At 45.9% G+C, this 14438-nt stretch overlaps 1 protein-coding gene across 1 annotated transcript in view; it reads right to left on the bottom strand.

The window, feature by feature from the left end:
* ARHGEF3 (Rho guanine nucleotide exchange factor 3) overlaps positions 1 to 14438 on the bottom strand; it is a 312788-nt gene that overhangs the window by 222291 nt on the left and 76059 nt on the right. The window contains exon 3 of the mRNA XM_073351503.1: positions 11039 to 11105. Coding sequence (XP_073207604.1) covers positions 11039 to 11105 — 67 coding nt within the window. The remainder of the gene's footprint in view (positions 1 to 11038; positions 11106 to 14438) is intronic.

Genomic DNA, 14438 nt, shown 5'->3' with positions numbered 1-14438 from the left:
ATAATCATCCAGAGTCTAGTCTACAGTCTATACTCTCCATTTTAAATCAGTTGTGGACCCCTCTCACAGCTTCCCCCACCACTTCCTCATCCCTTTGGTCTCTGCTGCTTCCCTCTACCCCTATTTTTTCCTCCTCTCCCTCCAGGTCCACACTTCCACTTCCCTCTAATACTTTTTTGACTTTCACCAAAATAAATTGGGTTCAGCCCACTGATGCCTAGAACATTCTCTGAAGTTTTTGAACTGATTGGGTGCAGTGTTCTAAAGTTATTGCATTACAGGATAGACAGAAATGCCATCAGGTTCAGTGTATGGCACCAGCTACTCTTAGCCACTTACACACACAGCATCACTAAGTTTAGTAGTGCTATATGACTGTTTTAGTCACGGAACTTCCCATTAAGAAACAAAAATATGAAGATTTGTTGGTCTCTATATACATGGCTCAAATTGATTGCTATCAGCATGTGGGGGGGAAGTTTCCCCTGATAAAATAAATTAATGTAAAGTGAAGAGGAGTTTCCCTTGGTAAATTGTTAACATCCGGGCCCTCCTTATCTCACTTTGAGGTTTGTGTTGGTGTATGCCGATTGATGCTTTAAACAGACCCATTTTTCTCAACACTAGACAGAGACATTTTAAACTATCAAACCGACTGTCAAATGAAGATTGGAAAGTAAGCACAACGTTTTCATTTCATGCCTTTGCCACTTTTGGTTGTCCTCGTGGTTTTGGGGCTGTTGAAATATTCTTGTATGCTATTTCTAGATGACATGCTATATAAGTTTTCAACAAATCATCAGCAGTGAACACATTTCAAGAGCTCCTCAGAGATCTGTTTGTCATGCCCAAGTGTGACAGCACCAAACTCACTGTTCTGTCATCAACATTAATTCAATTCTTCTTTTTATCCCATTAGAATTGTACTCCTGTTTGAAAAGATATCAACATTTCTTTTTATTATTCACCATCTGTACCAAAACCTTAGTGACCTGAAGTCAGCTCACTAAGCTTTTCAGAACATACTTTTTCCATTCATCAAAGCAAAGCTGATGCCAAAGAGTTGCAAATGCTGAATGAAACTTGGCTCTCTTGTCCAGTGCTCACTTGTCTGTGCATTTCAGTGTCCAGACAAGTCAGCTGGACTACTGATGCAGGTTCTTCCTTGACCCTTTAAGGTATTTGGTCCAAACTTTTCCAAGGAATTAATATTTGGTTCTGTAACTGCACTCTTGTACAAGTTTTGTGGGAAATGACCACTACAAAATGCTTGAAGTTTCTTGCTGGCCGTACTAAAACATCCTTGGAATGTCTAAAAACTAGTGGTAGCTTAGATACAAGTGATCATTACTTGATCACATTTGTTATGTGCAGACAGAATAAAGTTCAGTTCAGAAATGTATATACTAGGTTCCTTTAAAGGGTCAATTTCACAAAGCTGACAATTGTGAGTTAAATCAGCAGTGAGGGAAAATTTTAACAGAAAATACGTGAATGCTAATTGGAACTCGTTTAAAAACACTTTAATGGATGCTCAGAAATATCCCCAAAGCCACAATCCCACAAATCAAGAAAGAAGGCCTTCTTGGTTAAAAAACCAACCTGGCCTAGAGGGGCAGTAAAGGTATATTTTTATATATTTTACACAGATACACACAGATATAGATATATAACAAATGGAAGAAATGGGAAGTTGATAGTAATGAATATAAATCAAAAGTTAAGAAGTGTATAAAATTGATAAAGGAAACAAAAGGACACAATAAGAAATTTATGGCCAGCAGAGTTAAGGACAATAAGGCATTTTTTAAAGAATATTAGGGAGAAAAAGAATCCTAACAACAATATTGGTCCATTAGTAGATGGAGGTGGTAGAATCATCAACAAAAATACCTAAAAGACAAGAAGTAGAATCATAGAAATGTAGAGCTTTGAAAAGACCTGAAGAGGATATCAAGTCCAGCCTGCTGCACTGAGGCAGGACCAAATCAACTTAGACCATCCTATCCAATCTGTTCTTAAAAACCTCCAGTGATGCCTATTCCAGAGCTTAACTATCCTTACAGTTAGAAAGTTTTTCCTAATATCCAAGCTAAATCTCCCTTGCTGCAGATTAAGCCTGTTACTTCTTATCCCTCTTTCAGTGAACATGGAGAACAACCAATCACCATTTTCTTTGTAATAGTCCTTAATGTAAATAAAAACTCACCATGTCCCCTCTCAATCCTCTTTTGTCAAGAGTAAACATGCCCAGTTTTTTTTAACCTTTCCTCAAAGGTCAAATTTTCTAAACCTTTTTTTTTTTTTAATCATTTTTATTGCTCTTCTCTGGACTCTCTCCAATTTGTACTCATCTTTCCTAAAGTGTGGTGCACAGAATTGGACACAGTACTCCAGCTGAGGCCTCAGCAGTGCTGAGGGGAGTGGGACAATTACCTTCCTTGTCTTATATACAACACTCTTGTTAATACATCCCAGAATGTTATTAGCATTTTTTGCAAGTGCATCACATTGTTGACTCATTCAATTTGTGATCCACTATAACCCCCAGATTCTTTCAGAAGTACTAGCACCAAGCTTTTTGTTCCCCATTTTGTAGTTATGTATTTGATTTTTCTTTCCTGTGTAAAATATGTGGCCCTTGTCTTTATTGAATTTCATCTTAATGATTTCAGACCACTTCTCTAATTTGTCAAGGTCATTTTAAATTCTATTTCTGTCCTCCAAACCACTTGCAACTCCTCCCTTCTTGCTATCATCTGCAAATTTTGTAAGCACACTCTCCACTCCATTATCCAAGTCATTAATGAAAATATTGAGTAGTAACAGACCCATGACTGACCACTGCAGGACCCTACTACATACACCCTCCCAATTTGACAATGAACCATTGACAACTACTCCGAGTATGGTCTTTCAACCAGTTGCACACCCACTTACAATAATTTCATCTAAACCACATTTTCCTAGCTTGCTCAAGAGAAGGTTCTGAGGGTATTACTAAAATCAACATACATCACATCTACTGCTTCTGGGACCTCACCCATCCTCCATGAAGTTCTTGAAGATAATTGCTAATGGTTCCAAGATTGCTTCAGCTAGTTCCTTAAATACCCTAAATACCCTGAATTTCATCAGGCCCTGCTGACTTGAGTACATCTAACTTCCATAAATATTCTTTATCCTGTTCTTTCCCTAATTTGGCTTGCATTTTTACCCGTGTTGTTAATATCGTGCCACCCCACCCACCTCGACCCCTCTGTGCTGGACACAGGTGCTGATAGATGCCCCACAGTAGCGTGCTTGCACTTATTCTTCTCTGGGTCAGGCATTTACCCCCTTTTCTCATGTGGGTCTGGAAACTCCTGATACAAAACCCAATTACACGCAGAGAGGTGTTCAAAGCATTTATATAAAACAATATTACGCAGAAGAATGGGGACAGACCAATGGGCCAAAATGGAGATGGGTGGGGAAAAAATGGTTACTTTGTAACTGTTGTTCTTCAAGATGTGTTGCTCATATCTATTCAAATTAGGCGTGTGCACAGCCGTCAGAAAGTTTCCCCTAGCGGCATCCATCGGGTCAGCTGTGGAGCCCCCTGGAGTGGTGCCTTCATGGCACTCAATATATACCCCAGCCAACCCAGTATCCCCTCAGTTCCTTCTTGCCAGTTACTCCAACAGAGGAGAAGGGGGGCAGGTATGGAACACATATGAGCAACACATCTCAAAAAACAACAGTTACAAAGGTGAGTAACGTTTTTTCTTCTTAGAGTGCTTGCTCATATCAGTTCCTACTAGGTGACTCCCAAGCCTTATCTAGGCAGAGGGGCTGAAGTGAAGCAATGTTTACTGCAGTACCACTCTATTGAAAGCCGCGTTGTCCCTGATATGCGGGCTTAGTGTGCTCAATGTAGAAGGCAAGGGTCCTGTGGACATCCAGGGAATGCAGCCGCTGCTCCCGGGGTCTGGCATGAGGTTTAGGGTAAAAAACAGGCAGGAAAATATCCTGTCTGGTGTGAAAACCTGACACCACCTTGGGGAGAAAGGCCAGGTGAGGCCTGAGCTGCACCTTATCCTTGTGGAAGACTGTGTAAGGCGGTTCCAAGGTAAGGGCCTTTAGCTCAGAGACATGTCTCGCCGATGTAATGGCGACAAGGAAAGCCATCTTCCAGGAGAGATACAGGAGAAAGCATGTGGCCATCAGTTCGAACAGGGGCCCCTGAGCCTGGAAAGGATGAGGTCCAAGCCCTTGAGAAAGCGAGCAACCATCGGGTTGGTGAAGACAGAGCAGTAAGACATGCCCGGGTGGAAAGCCGAGATAGCAGCAAGGTGAACCTTCATGGAGGACGCCGCCAGGCCTTGCTGCTTCAGGTGTAGAAGGTACTCCAAAATGAGGGGCACCAACACCCAGAGGGGGGATGTGTAGCACTGGTTACACCAACACAAGAACTGTTTCCACTTCGCCAGATACGTGGCTCGAGTGGAGGGCTTCCTGCTGCCCAGCAGTACTTGTTGTATGGGGTCCGAACACAGAAGCTCCGTACGGTTTAGCCACGCAGCATCCATGCTGTGAGGTGGAGAGACCACAGGTCAGGATGACAGAGGCAACCACGGTCCTGGGTGAGCAGGTCGGGAAGAAGAGGCAACGGGACTGGAACGTCCACTGACAGCTCCAGCAGAGTGGTGTACCAATGCTGCCAGGGCCACGCCAGAACTACCAGAATCACCCTCGCCCTGTTTCTGTGGATCTTGAGCAGGAGCTTGTGCACAAGAGGGAACAGAAGGAAGGCGTAAAGCAGGCGACCCAACCAGGGAAGCAGGAACGTGTCTGAGGGAGCCCGGACAGTGACCTTGGAAGGAGCAGAACACTGGGCACTTCCTGTTGCCGCGGGTGGCAAAAAGGTTGACCTGGGCAAACCCCCACCTTTGGAAGATGGGGTGGACAACATCCAGCCGGCTGGACCCCTCATGAGAGTGGAAGGACCTGCTGAGGTGATCCGCTAGCGTGTTCTGGATCCCAGGAAGGAAGGATGCCACCACGTGAATGGAGAGGGCTATACAGAACTCCCAAAGTTGAATGGCTTCCTGACGGGGGGGGAGGAGTGCACCCCTCTTGCTTGTTGATGTGGAACATGGCCATGGTGTTGTCCGTGAGAACCGCCACACAACGGCCCCGCAGGTGCTCCTGGAAGGCTTGACAAGCAAGCCGCACCACCATCAGCTCCTGGACGTTGATATGGAGGGAGAGCATGGACTGAGACCACAGGCCCTAGGTCCGAAGGTTTCTGAGATGAGTGCCCCACCCCAGGGCTGACGTATCCGTGACCAGGGACAAGGAAGGGGACCCCTTCACACACCACCCTGGGATCTAGCCACCAGTGGAGGGAAGCAAGGACCCGCTCTGGAACGGTGACCACCAAGTTCAGTCCGTGGTTATTTCCATGGAAATGTGACAAACGATTCAAAAAAGGGTAGGATCCTGGGGGAAGTCTGGTACGCCGTCCTTGGGTGTCCCTTCAAGAGGCCTGCTTGGAGCCCGATGATGGCTTTTGGGGTGCTGGCCTTGTCCAGACAGGGGGTTGGAGGGCTTCCTCCTGCTATTACATCGCCACCGTCTGTAAAAATCCTGCCTCAGCTGAGGAAGGTAGGAGCGTTGCTGCAACTGCTGAGGTTTGAAGTGCTTCCACTGGTTTGCCGGGGTGTGCATACTGTGGCAAATTGCCGGCACTACTATGATGGGTCTCACGCTTTCTCTTCTTGGCGGGGTTCAGGGCACCGTTTCTTGCCCCTGAACTGGGGTATTAGCTGCCCCACTAGTGTGCTAGAGGAGGGAAGTGGAGAGGGAGGGACCCGGGCCCACCCTCTACTCTGGGTCCCAGCCCAGGAGCCCTAGGGATCGCGGTAAATCACTAGAACTAGCGGTTCCTTCCCTGGGGCTACTTCCCTCTCCTGCCCTTCAGCTTGTGGGGCTTCCTGTCCTCCCTCTGCACAAACCAGGTGTCCCTTTACCTAAGATCTTGGTCTTCTTAGCCCATGGCAGCACTTCTCCAAACTCTTCTCTGCTTCCCTCCAAACTGCTCTCTGCTCCAACACCAATCCACTCTGTTTCAACTCCTCCAAACTGCTCTTTGCTCCAATGCCGATCCACTCTGCTTCAACTCGTCCCAACTGCTCTCTGCTCCAATGCCAATCCACTCTGCTTCAACTCGTCCCAACTGCTCTCTGCTCCAATGCCAATCCACTCTGCTTCAACTCGTCCCAACTGCTCTCTGCTCCCACATCAATGCACTCTGCTTCAACTCCTCCTCATGTCTGAAACAGGAAGTTTTTATCATGTGACTGACTTCAGGTGCTCTAATTGGCTTCAGGTGCTTTAATTAATTTATAGCAAACTTTCTTCTCTCTACAGGGAATAAGGCTCCCTTCTAACACTATCCTGCTGCCCTCTGGCCATGCTGTATCACAATAACCAGGGACTTCATGGTCATCCTCGAGTCTTTAAGGCTGTGCAGCCTAAAGTCAGTCTGTTCTGAGAACAGATCACCCCTGTCAAAGGGCTGGTCCTGCAGCATTTGCTGAACCTCTGGGGGCAGGCCAGAGGCATGCCTCATGGCAATCCTGGAAGACAACATGTGTGCAGCCGAGTCTTCAGCATCCAGCGAGGCCTGCAAAGAGGTCCGTGCCACTGTTTTGTCCTCGTCAACCAGGGCCCCAAACTCCTCTCTGGACGCAAGAGGCACAAGCTCCTTGAACTTCAGCATGGAGTTCCAGAAGTTAAAATTGTAATGGCTCAGGTGCACCTGCTGATTGGTGATCCGGAGCTGAAGCCCCCGACATGGAGTAAACTTTGCGGCCAAACAAGTTGAGGTACCTGGCGTCCTTCGACTTGGGCTCAGGGGCCAGCTGACCATGCCGCTCCTTCTCATTCACAGCCGCCACCACGAGCAAGCAGGGCTGCGGGTGAGTGGACCAGTAATCACCCCCCTTCAAGGGGTCAAAATATTTGTACTCCACCCCCTTAGCCGCAGGGGAATGGAGGCTGGGGTCTGCCAGATGGTTTTGGCATTAGTCTGAATGGTCCTGATGAGGGGAAGGGTCACCCTCGACGGGCCTTCCGGGGCCAAAAGTCCACCACCGGATCCTCCGGTTCCACTACCTCCTCTGTCTGCAGGTTCGTATTACATGCAACCCTGCGCAGGCGGTCCTGGTGGGCACAGATGTCAATCGGCGGTGACCCGGAGATCGAGCTGCTGCCACAGCCTTGTCAGGGGAGGAGGCCACAGGGGCAAGAGGGTCATCTTGTCCCCCCTGGGTTGCGGGGGCTCGATGTCCTGCATCACCAACCAAAGGGTCCAGCTTAGGGACTGGGGTCGGAGGGGGTCCCGAAGTGGGAAGAGTGCATACAAGAGCTGGTTGGGGAGTCCAGAGGTACTGGACTTAGCAGATCCCCTCTCGTAGGGCCAGAGTCAATGGTGCCGGGGTTATGGACTTTGTTCCTGGGCGCTCCCCTCCGGGACGCTCCCCATTGGCTGGCTCCAGGGAAGAGCGTCTCTGTGCAGGAGGCGTACCCTTTTCCGGCTTCTGACCAGGAGAGTGGGAGGGGTGCCAAGCTGATGTCATCGGTTGCAGTGCCGGAGAGCAGAAGTGCTGCGGGTCTCGGTCAGAGTCCAACCATGGTGCCACCTCCACAACTGCCACTGGGGCAGTGCGAACTGAAGCGCTCGGTGCCAGGTCCTGGCATGCCGAAGGAGGGTGGGGGCTAAGTGCCACCTCCATAAGGAGCTGCTTCAAGTTAAGGTCCCACTCCTTTTTAGACTGAGGATGAAATCCTTTGCAGATCCTGCACTTTTCGTCTTCATCAGCCTCCCCCAGACACTTCAGGCAAGCGTCATGGAGGTTGCCCGTTGGCATGGGCTTAGAGCAGGACCTGCAGGGCTTGAACCCCGGGGACTTGGGCATGGAGCCCCGAGAAGAAGAATCGGGGTGGAGGGGAAACCCCCCAACCTGACTAGCACTAACTAAAAACCAAAAACAAGAACTACAAACCAAACTAAGAACAACTATCTACAGAGCTAAGGAAATGTGGAGATCATGCAAGCAAGATGCCACAGTTCCAACGACCATCACAGGCAGTAAGAAGGAACTGAGGGGGCGCCGGGTTGGCTGGGGTATATATTGAGCGCCATGAAGGTGCCACTCCAGAGGGCTCCACAGCCAACCCGATGGATGTTGCTAGGGGAAAACTTTCCAACAGCCATGCACCCGGCGCGCACACACCTAATTGGAATCGGTATGAGCAAGCATCCGAAGAAGAATTTAAGGGAATTCAACAACAGTGAAACAGGAGTACATTCAGATGTGCCAAAAACCATCACTCCCCACCCAAGGCCTCTAAACCCACTAGTGCTGCACATAAAGCTGGGATGCTAGCTTCGTGGGTTGCGTTGCTCAGTCGGGGCCTCCAGCCTGTTGGAAATAGGGTTACCATCTTTGAAATGCAAAAAAACCACAGCAACCCCTGCCCCTGCCATCACAAGGCAAGCTGGCTCCAACCCCAAACCCCAGGCAACTCTGCAACTGCCCCCTTCAACAGCCATTAACAGTATCTAGAGAGAGTACACATATAGATAAAATTTATACCATCATTGACCACAAATGGGCATTGGTTTTAAGAGCTTTATCATTTATTACTTGTTAGCCAGTCTCAAATGTAGTTTCATTTAGCCAGTTGTCATTGAATGTGCCGTTTCTGATTCAAGCTTTATTTCGGGGGCGTAGTAGAATCACTTGCACCATTGCCCTGATCTTCCATTATTTAATATGCCTCACACGTCTCCTCACTCTTGCATGACTCATACCCTCTTTCACACACATAGGCATGGTGCACTTGGGTGTTGGTGGGCAGACAGCTGCTGTATTTTCAACAGTTTTGATCTGTTATAGCTTAAACTGCGGAAGTGGGAACACTGCAGCGTCTTTAGCTGGACACAGACACTTTTAAAATTAGATATCCCAGTGTATTGTGATAATAATGGAAATCTTTAGACTCATGTAAAAAAAATTATTTTTCTGACAACTGGCAAATCCATTAAAAAAAAACCCAGCGAGACTGGTCAAATACGGGCCAGGTGGTAAGCCTAGGTGGAATGCTGCTCCTTGGTTACCCAGCCTTCACATTCCCCCAGGACACCTGGGAGTTTAAGTCCAAAGTGCTGACAAGTCAAAGTCTGGTAGTGTCTGTCACAACTCCTATTCCCCTGTCTTATGCACACCCACTCCCAAAGCAACACAGTCCTTCTTCCTTCCACACAGCTCCCTCTGCCCCCCCTCCCCTGATGCTACAGCCAAGATGGCACTTGCCCTCAAGCTCCTCCAATCTGCCATGGAATCCTCTGTCATCTTGACCCTTCAAGCTGTTGATCCTCCAGGACTTGGCTGCCCTTAGGTGCCATCTGCTGGCTTATTACAATATTAATTGTGTTGAGTATCTGGCCACCATTAATCTTTTTAGTGAAGACTAAAGCAAAGTAACCTTAAACAACTCAGCCTTATTGATGTCATCACATATTAGCTACCCTTCCCCATTAAATAGAGGGCCTATACTTACCTTCATCTTTCTCTTGCTCCTAGTTTATTTAAAGAACTTCTTATTGCCTTTTATATTCCTTGCTAGGCATAACTCATTTTGTGCCTTAGCCTTTCTGATTTTGTCCCTACATATTTGTGCTATACTTTTGAATTCCTCCTTAGCAAATTGTCCAGGATTCCACTTTTTGTAGGATTCCTTTTTGAATTTCAGGTAATTGAAGAGCTCCTGATGGAGCTATATGGGCCCTTATGAGTCTTTCTATCTTTCCTTCACATCAAGATAGTTGGCAGTTGGGCCTTTAAATTTGTCTCCTTGAGAAATTACCAGCTTTCATTAACTTCTTTATCCCTTACATTTTCTTCCCCTGGGACATTACCTACCATTTCTCTGAGATTGTTGGTCTGCTTTTCTGAAGTCTATTGTTCTTATTCTGCTGCTCTCACTTCCTCCTTTCCTTAGAATCATTAAATCTATCATTTCACAATCATTTCCAGCAAAATTCCTGAGTAGTCAATAAATATTACTGTTTTGTATTTGGGAAAAAGCACATGATGTAGTCATAGAGAATGATGATAATGCAATACTTTCCATTCCAAAAGTATCTTGGGAGGATGTTAAACATTGTCCCAAGATGACTGATCATAGCACCTGGTCTGGGCAGGATCTGCAACATCTGTGACAGCAGATGGCCGACTCTACATCTACTAAGGCTTTCCATGATTCAAGAATTTCATATCAACCAGAATTCGTAAGTTGTTCATAGACAGATTCCCCAAATTGTTACAGTCCCAAATTTAGGAATAAGTTTTAATTTATTTGGTAGAAATAGTTCCACATTTTTAGTTGTGTGGGGAAGTTTTATTTAAGAGTACAACACTCCTCTGCAACATTTGTAACCCCAATATTGCAGCATCCTGTTAATATGTCAGAGCCAAATTATGAAAATACAAAATTGGCTACAAACAAGAGTGAAACTGACTAGTCTATGTACAGTGTCCAAATTTAATATAATGCAAAAGTAAACAGACAGTATAAAGGATGGAAATTGAGAAAGACTTTTACCAAATTATTTTAGTTTTAATTATTTTATATACATATAATTATATAAAGATAAAATACAAACCTTAATCTGCCAGTATCCAATTCCTACTTATAAAACATTTAAGCACATGCACGTCCTTCAGTGCTTTGCTGAATAGGGATAAAATATGTGCTTAAATACTTTGTTGAACTGGGATCTAAATTCATAAAATACTGTATGTAACAGACAGATCTTTCTACCCAACCTTCCATTAAGCTACTATAAATATACACACACACACACACACACACCTGTCCAGGATCATCATCATAACCACAACAAATCTGTATCTTTTTTGACATTTAATCAAATCACTTTAAAGCATTTGTAGGCAAAACAATTAAATAAAATACCCAAACTTACCCCTCTGAAATTCCAGCCTTTCGTGGAAGGAAACAGGGAAAAGTTGTTCTGATGTTGCCGTTTAGGCCTGCAAGATGAGACAAGGATAGCATTTACTGGTTGCATTTTTAGCCTAGGACTCTCCAGATCAATACTGGGCGAGAGAGGGAGTGAGAGGGAAATAGCAACATAAGTGCTAAACAGACACCTTAGATTTCTTACTGTTTTCTTTGAACTGGATATATTCATGACAAATTTATCTTTTCACTTCAGGCATATTTTGGAAAACAACCTGTTTTCATATGGTTTGAAAGCCAAAATAAAGAGGCAGCCTTACAAATCTAATGAGACACGTGGAATTCATTTTCAGCACCTACCACCCATAGCTTCCAGTGACTTCAACACTACTAAAAAATCAGGCCTGTGCCTTCTTCAGACCATGTCTAAAATTATACCAGGAAGAAGATAAAGGCAACTTAACAAAGTTTTGCCATCAATTGACATTCAAATGCATTTTGGATTTGTACCAGGCAACATTTACAGTTTCAGCTTATTCTGAAACTCCTCTCCTACAATATATTACAATTACATATTATGCAGTTCTCTCTGTAAAGTAATCATCACAACCACCACTTTTATACTTATATAGTGTCTTTTATCAGCAAATCTCAAATCATTTTACAAAGTTGGACAAGTATTATCAAGATTTTACCAATGAGGAAACTAAAACAAAGGTTAAGACAGCTGCTGAAGTGTAGCAAATCAACAAATGGCTAGCAAACTGAATCCAGGTGTTACTCACATCATTAAGAATACTGCTTGCTGTCATTTACATTAATAATTTTAAAAGTACACTCCAAGATAGATCCTGCTGTCTGGATCACTCAGTGCATTTTGGCTCTGCCTATAAACAACAGTGACAGGGCACTTGTTTCAAATATTGTTGACTTGTGTAGGGTGGGTATGACCTAATCATGTTGTGATTGACTTTTAACCTGGCTACACGTGATCATCACAGGGCTTCCAACCACATAACAAATGTTAACTACTGTAACTGGGTCAGGGGACCACCAGATTCTAAACATATCTGACAGTTACATTTTTACATTTACAGTTAGGTTTGGGGGAGGCAGATTGATTGTTTTGGGATTATTTTGGAAACCACCACCTTTCAATCATGAAGAACAGATTATTCAAATAAATAATCACTTACCTATAGGAAAGTAAAGAATCTATGAATTATTTATTCTGTTTATTAAAGCTCTCTCCAAACTTAAGGACAGCACACATATTATAAAAAAAAGCACATGAACAAACTCCAGGTATATTAATATCAACAAAAATTCCTCAAATCCAAGCCAAATAAAATTTGCCCCCTAAGAATCAATAACTCCTCCCAATCTACCCAGATATTCTCTCCAGCCCAATTTACTCTTACCTTAATGAATATATCCTGCAGGGAAAGCCTGACAGAATACATTGACATTGCAATATGCCCTCAAAGTCAAAAAATCCAGATTCTGCTGGACCAAGAGAAAAGGATTTCTCTTTCTAGATGTCTAATTAGCCATCATGGCCTTTTATACAAAGGGGGCAGGGAGGAACAAGCAACAAGAAAACAAAAAAGAACTCAAAATCAGCACAGTAGAAAGCTGCACGTTAAAACTGCCATCCATCCAAGAGAGGAAGGTTGTTCTTGGAGTTAAAGAACTGAACTGAGACTTGAAAGATTTAGGAACAATTCCTGGCTCTGGCACAGAGTTCCTTCATGACCCTGGGTAAGTCAATCTCTCTGTGCATTAAATTCCTCTCTCTCTAAAGTGGGATAATATTCCTTTCTGCAACCTTTTGTCTGTCCTGTCTAGAATGTGAGACAGAAGGTGGGTGAGGCAATATCGTCTATTGGATCAACTTCTGTTGGAGAGAGAGAGACAAGCTTTCCAGACACACAGAGCAATTCCTCAGGTCTGGGAAAGATACTCCCAGAATTACGGCAAAATGCAAGGTGATCTGGCAAAACCTGCAGACATTATCTCCATGGCTACAATGATCAACACACCCACCCCCCCAACACACCTTTCAAAATCCATGGGTCCTATAAAAGGCCTATCACAGCACGTCATGTACAACACCCAATGCACTAAGTGGCCCAGTAACAACTATTTGGGCATGGGCGGCGGGTGACCCTCCACTTTGGGGAGGCTAGCCCACCAGACCTGCCCCTTCTGCCTGAGGCCCCACTCCCCACATGCCAGAGCCCCGAAACCCCACCCCCCCATAACAGGAAGAGCCCTGAAGCACCCCTTCATGACTAGAGGAGCCCCGACTAACCCACCCCAGCTCCCGCAGGCCAGCCCCTTCAGCCCCAGCGCCTAGCCAGGCCACTCCCCCCGCACTGGACTAGGCTGGCCCAAGCACTGGGCCAGGCTGCTTCCCTCCCCCGCCCCTGAGCATCGGGCTGGGCCGAGCCACTCCCGCCCGAGCACAGGGACAAGTGGCTGCCCCCCGCCACCCAAACTGGGTACTGAGCCTCTCCCTCCCCTCCCCCCCCCTCCAAGTGCAGGGCTGAGCCATCCCCTGCCCGAGTGCTGGGAAGAGCCGGTGCCCGCCACCCTGTCCCCCACTCCGAGCCAGCAGCCCCAGTGCCCAGCTGAGATGCCTCACTCCCCCGCCCACCACTTGCTTGCAGCATCCCTCCTCACTCCACCGCCCCTGAGGAGAAGCGACGCAGCGCAGGGATCAGGGGGAGAAAGAGGGGGAGTGTAGGTAGGCAGCAGCAGGCGGTGGGTGGGGAGACCCTGGGGAAGTGGCAGGGCTACCACGGCCCAGGTATCCCTCGGGGCAGCTGCGCCTGCTGCCCATGTATTTGGGTGAAACCAGACAATCACTACACTCTCGAATGAACTCACACAGGAAAATGATAAAAGACAAAAACAGCCTATCATTTATGGGTGAATGCTTTTCACAAAGCTATCACTCTATATTTGACCTATGAGTCCTCTTCCTCAAAGACAAGCCTGGGAGCTTAAATTTATTACTCTGCTGGACACTAAAAATCATGGTCTAAACAGACACTCCGGATTTATGGCCTATTACAACATTAACCCCCTCTTTTTGTCCTATGACTGCAGAAGCGTTAAGGGGGCACTCTATCTTGAATGGTCCCTTATAATACGTGTTAACTGCTTATGCTAAACAGTCTGTTCCTCTTTGCCTTTTGCTGTAACCTTGGGAGTACCTTTCCCAGACCTGAAGAAGAGCTCTGTGTAAGCTTGAAAGCTTGTATCTTTCACGAACGCAAGCTGGTCCAATAGAAGGTATTACCTCACGCACTTTATCTCCCCAATATCCTGGGACTGAAAGAGCTACAACACTTCTTACTGTCTAGAATGTGAACTGACTCTTACCATGAGTATTTACG

The sequence above is a fragment of the Lepidochelys kempii genome, chromosome 7 (assembly GCF_965140265.1).
Source record: "Lepidochelys kempii isolate rLepKem1 chromosome 7, rLepKem1.hap2, whole genome shotgun sequence".
NCBI classification, from domain to species: Eukaryota; Metazoa; Chordata; order Testudines; family Cheloniidae; genus Lepidochelys; species Lepidochelys kempii.
This window is presented reverse-complemented; position numbering and strand designations above follow the sequence as displayed.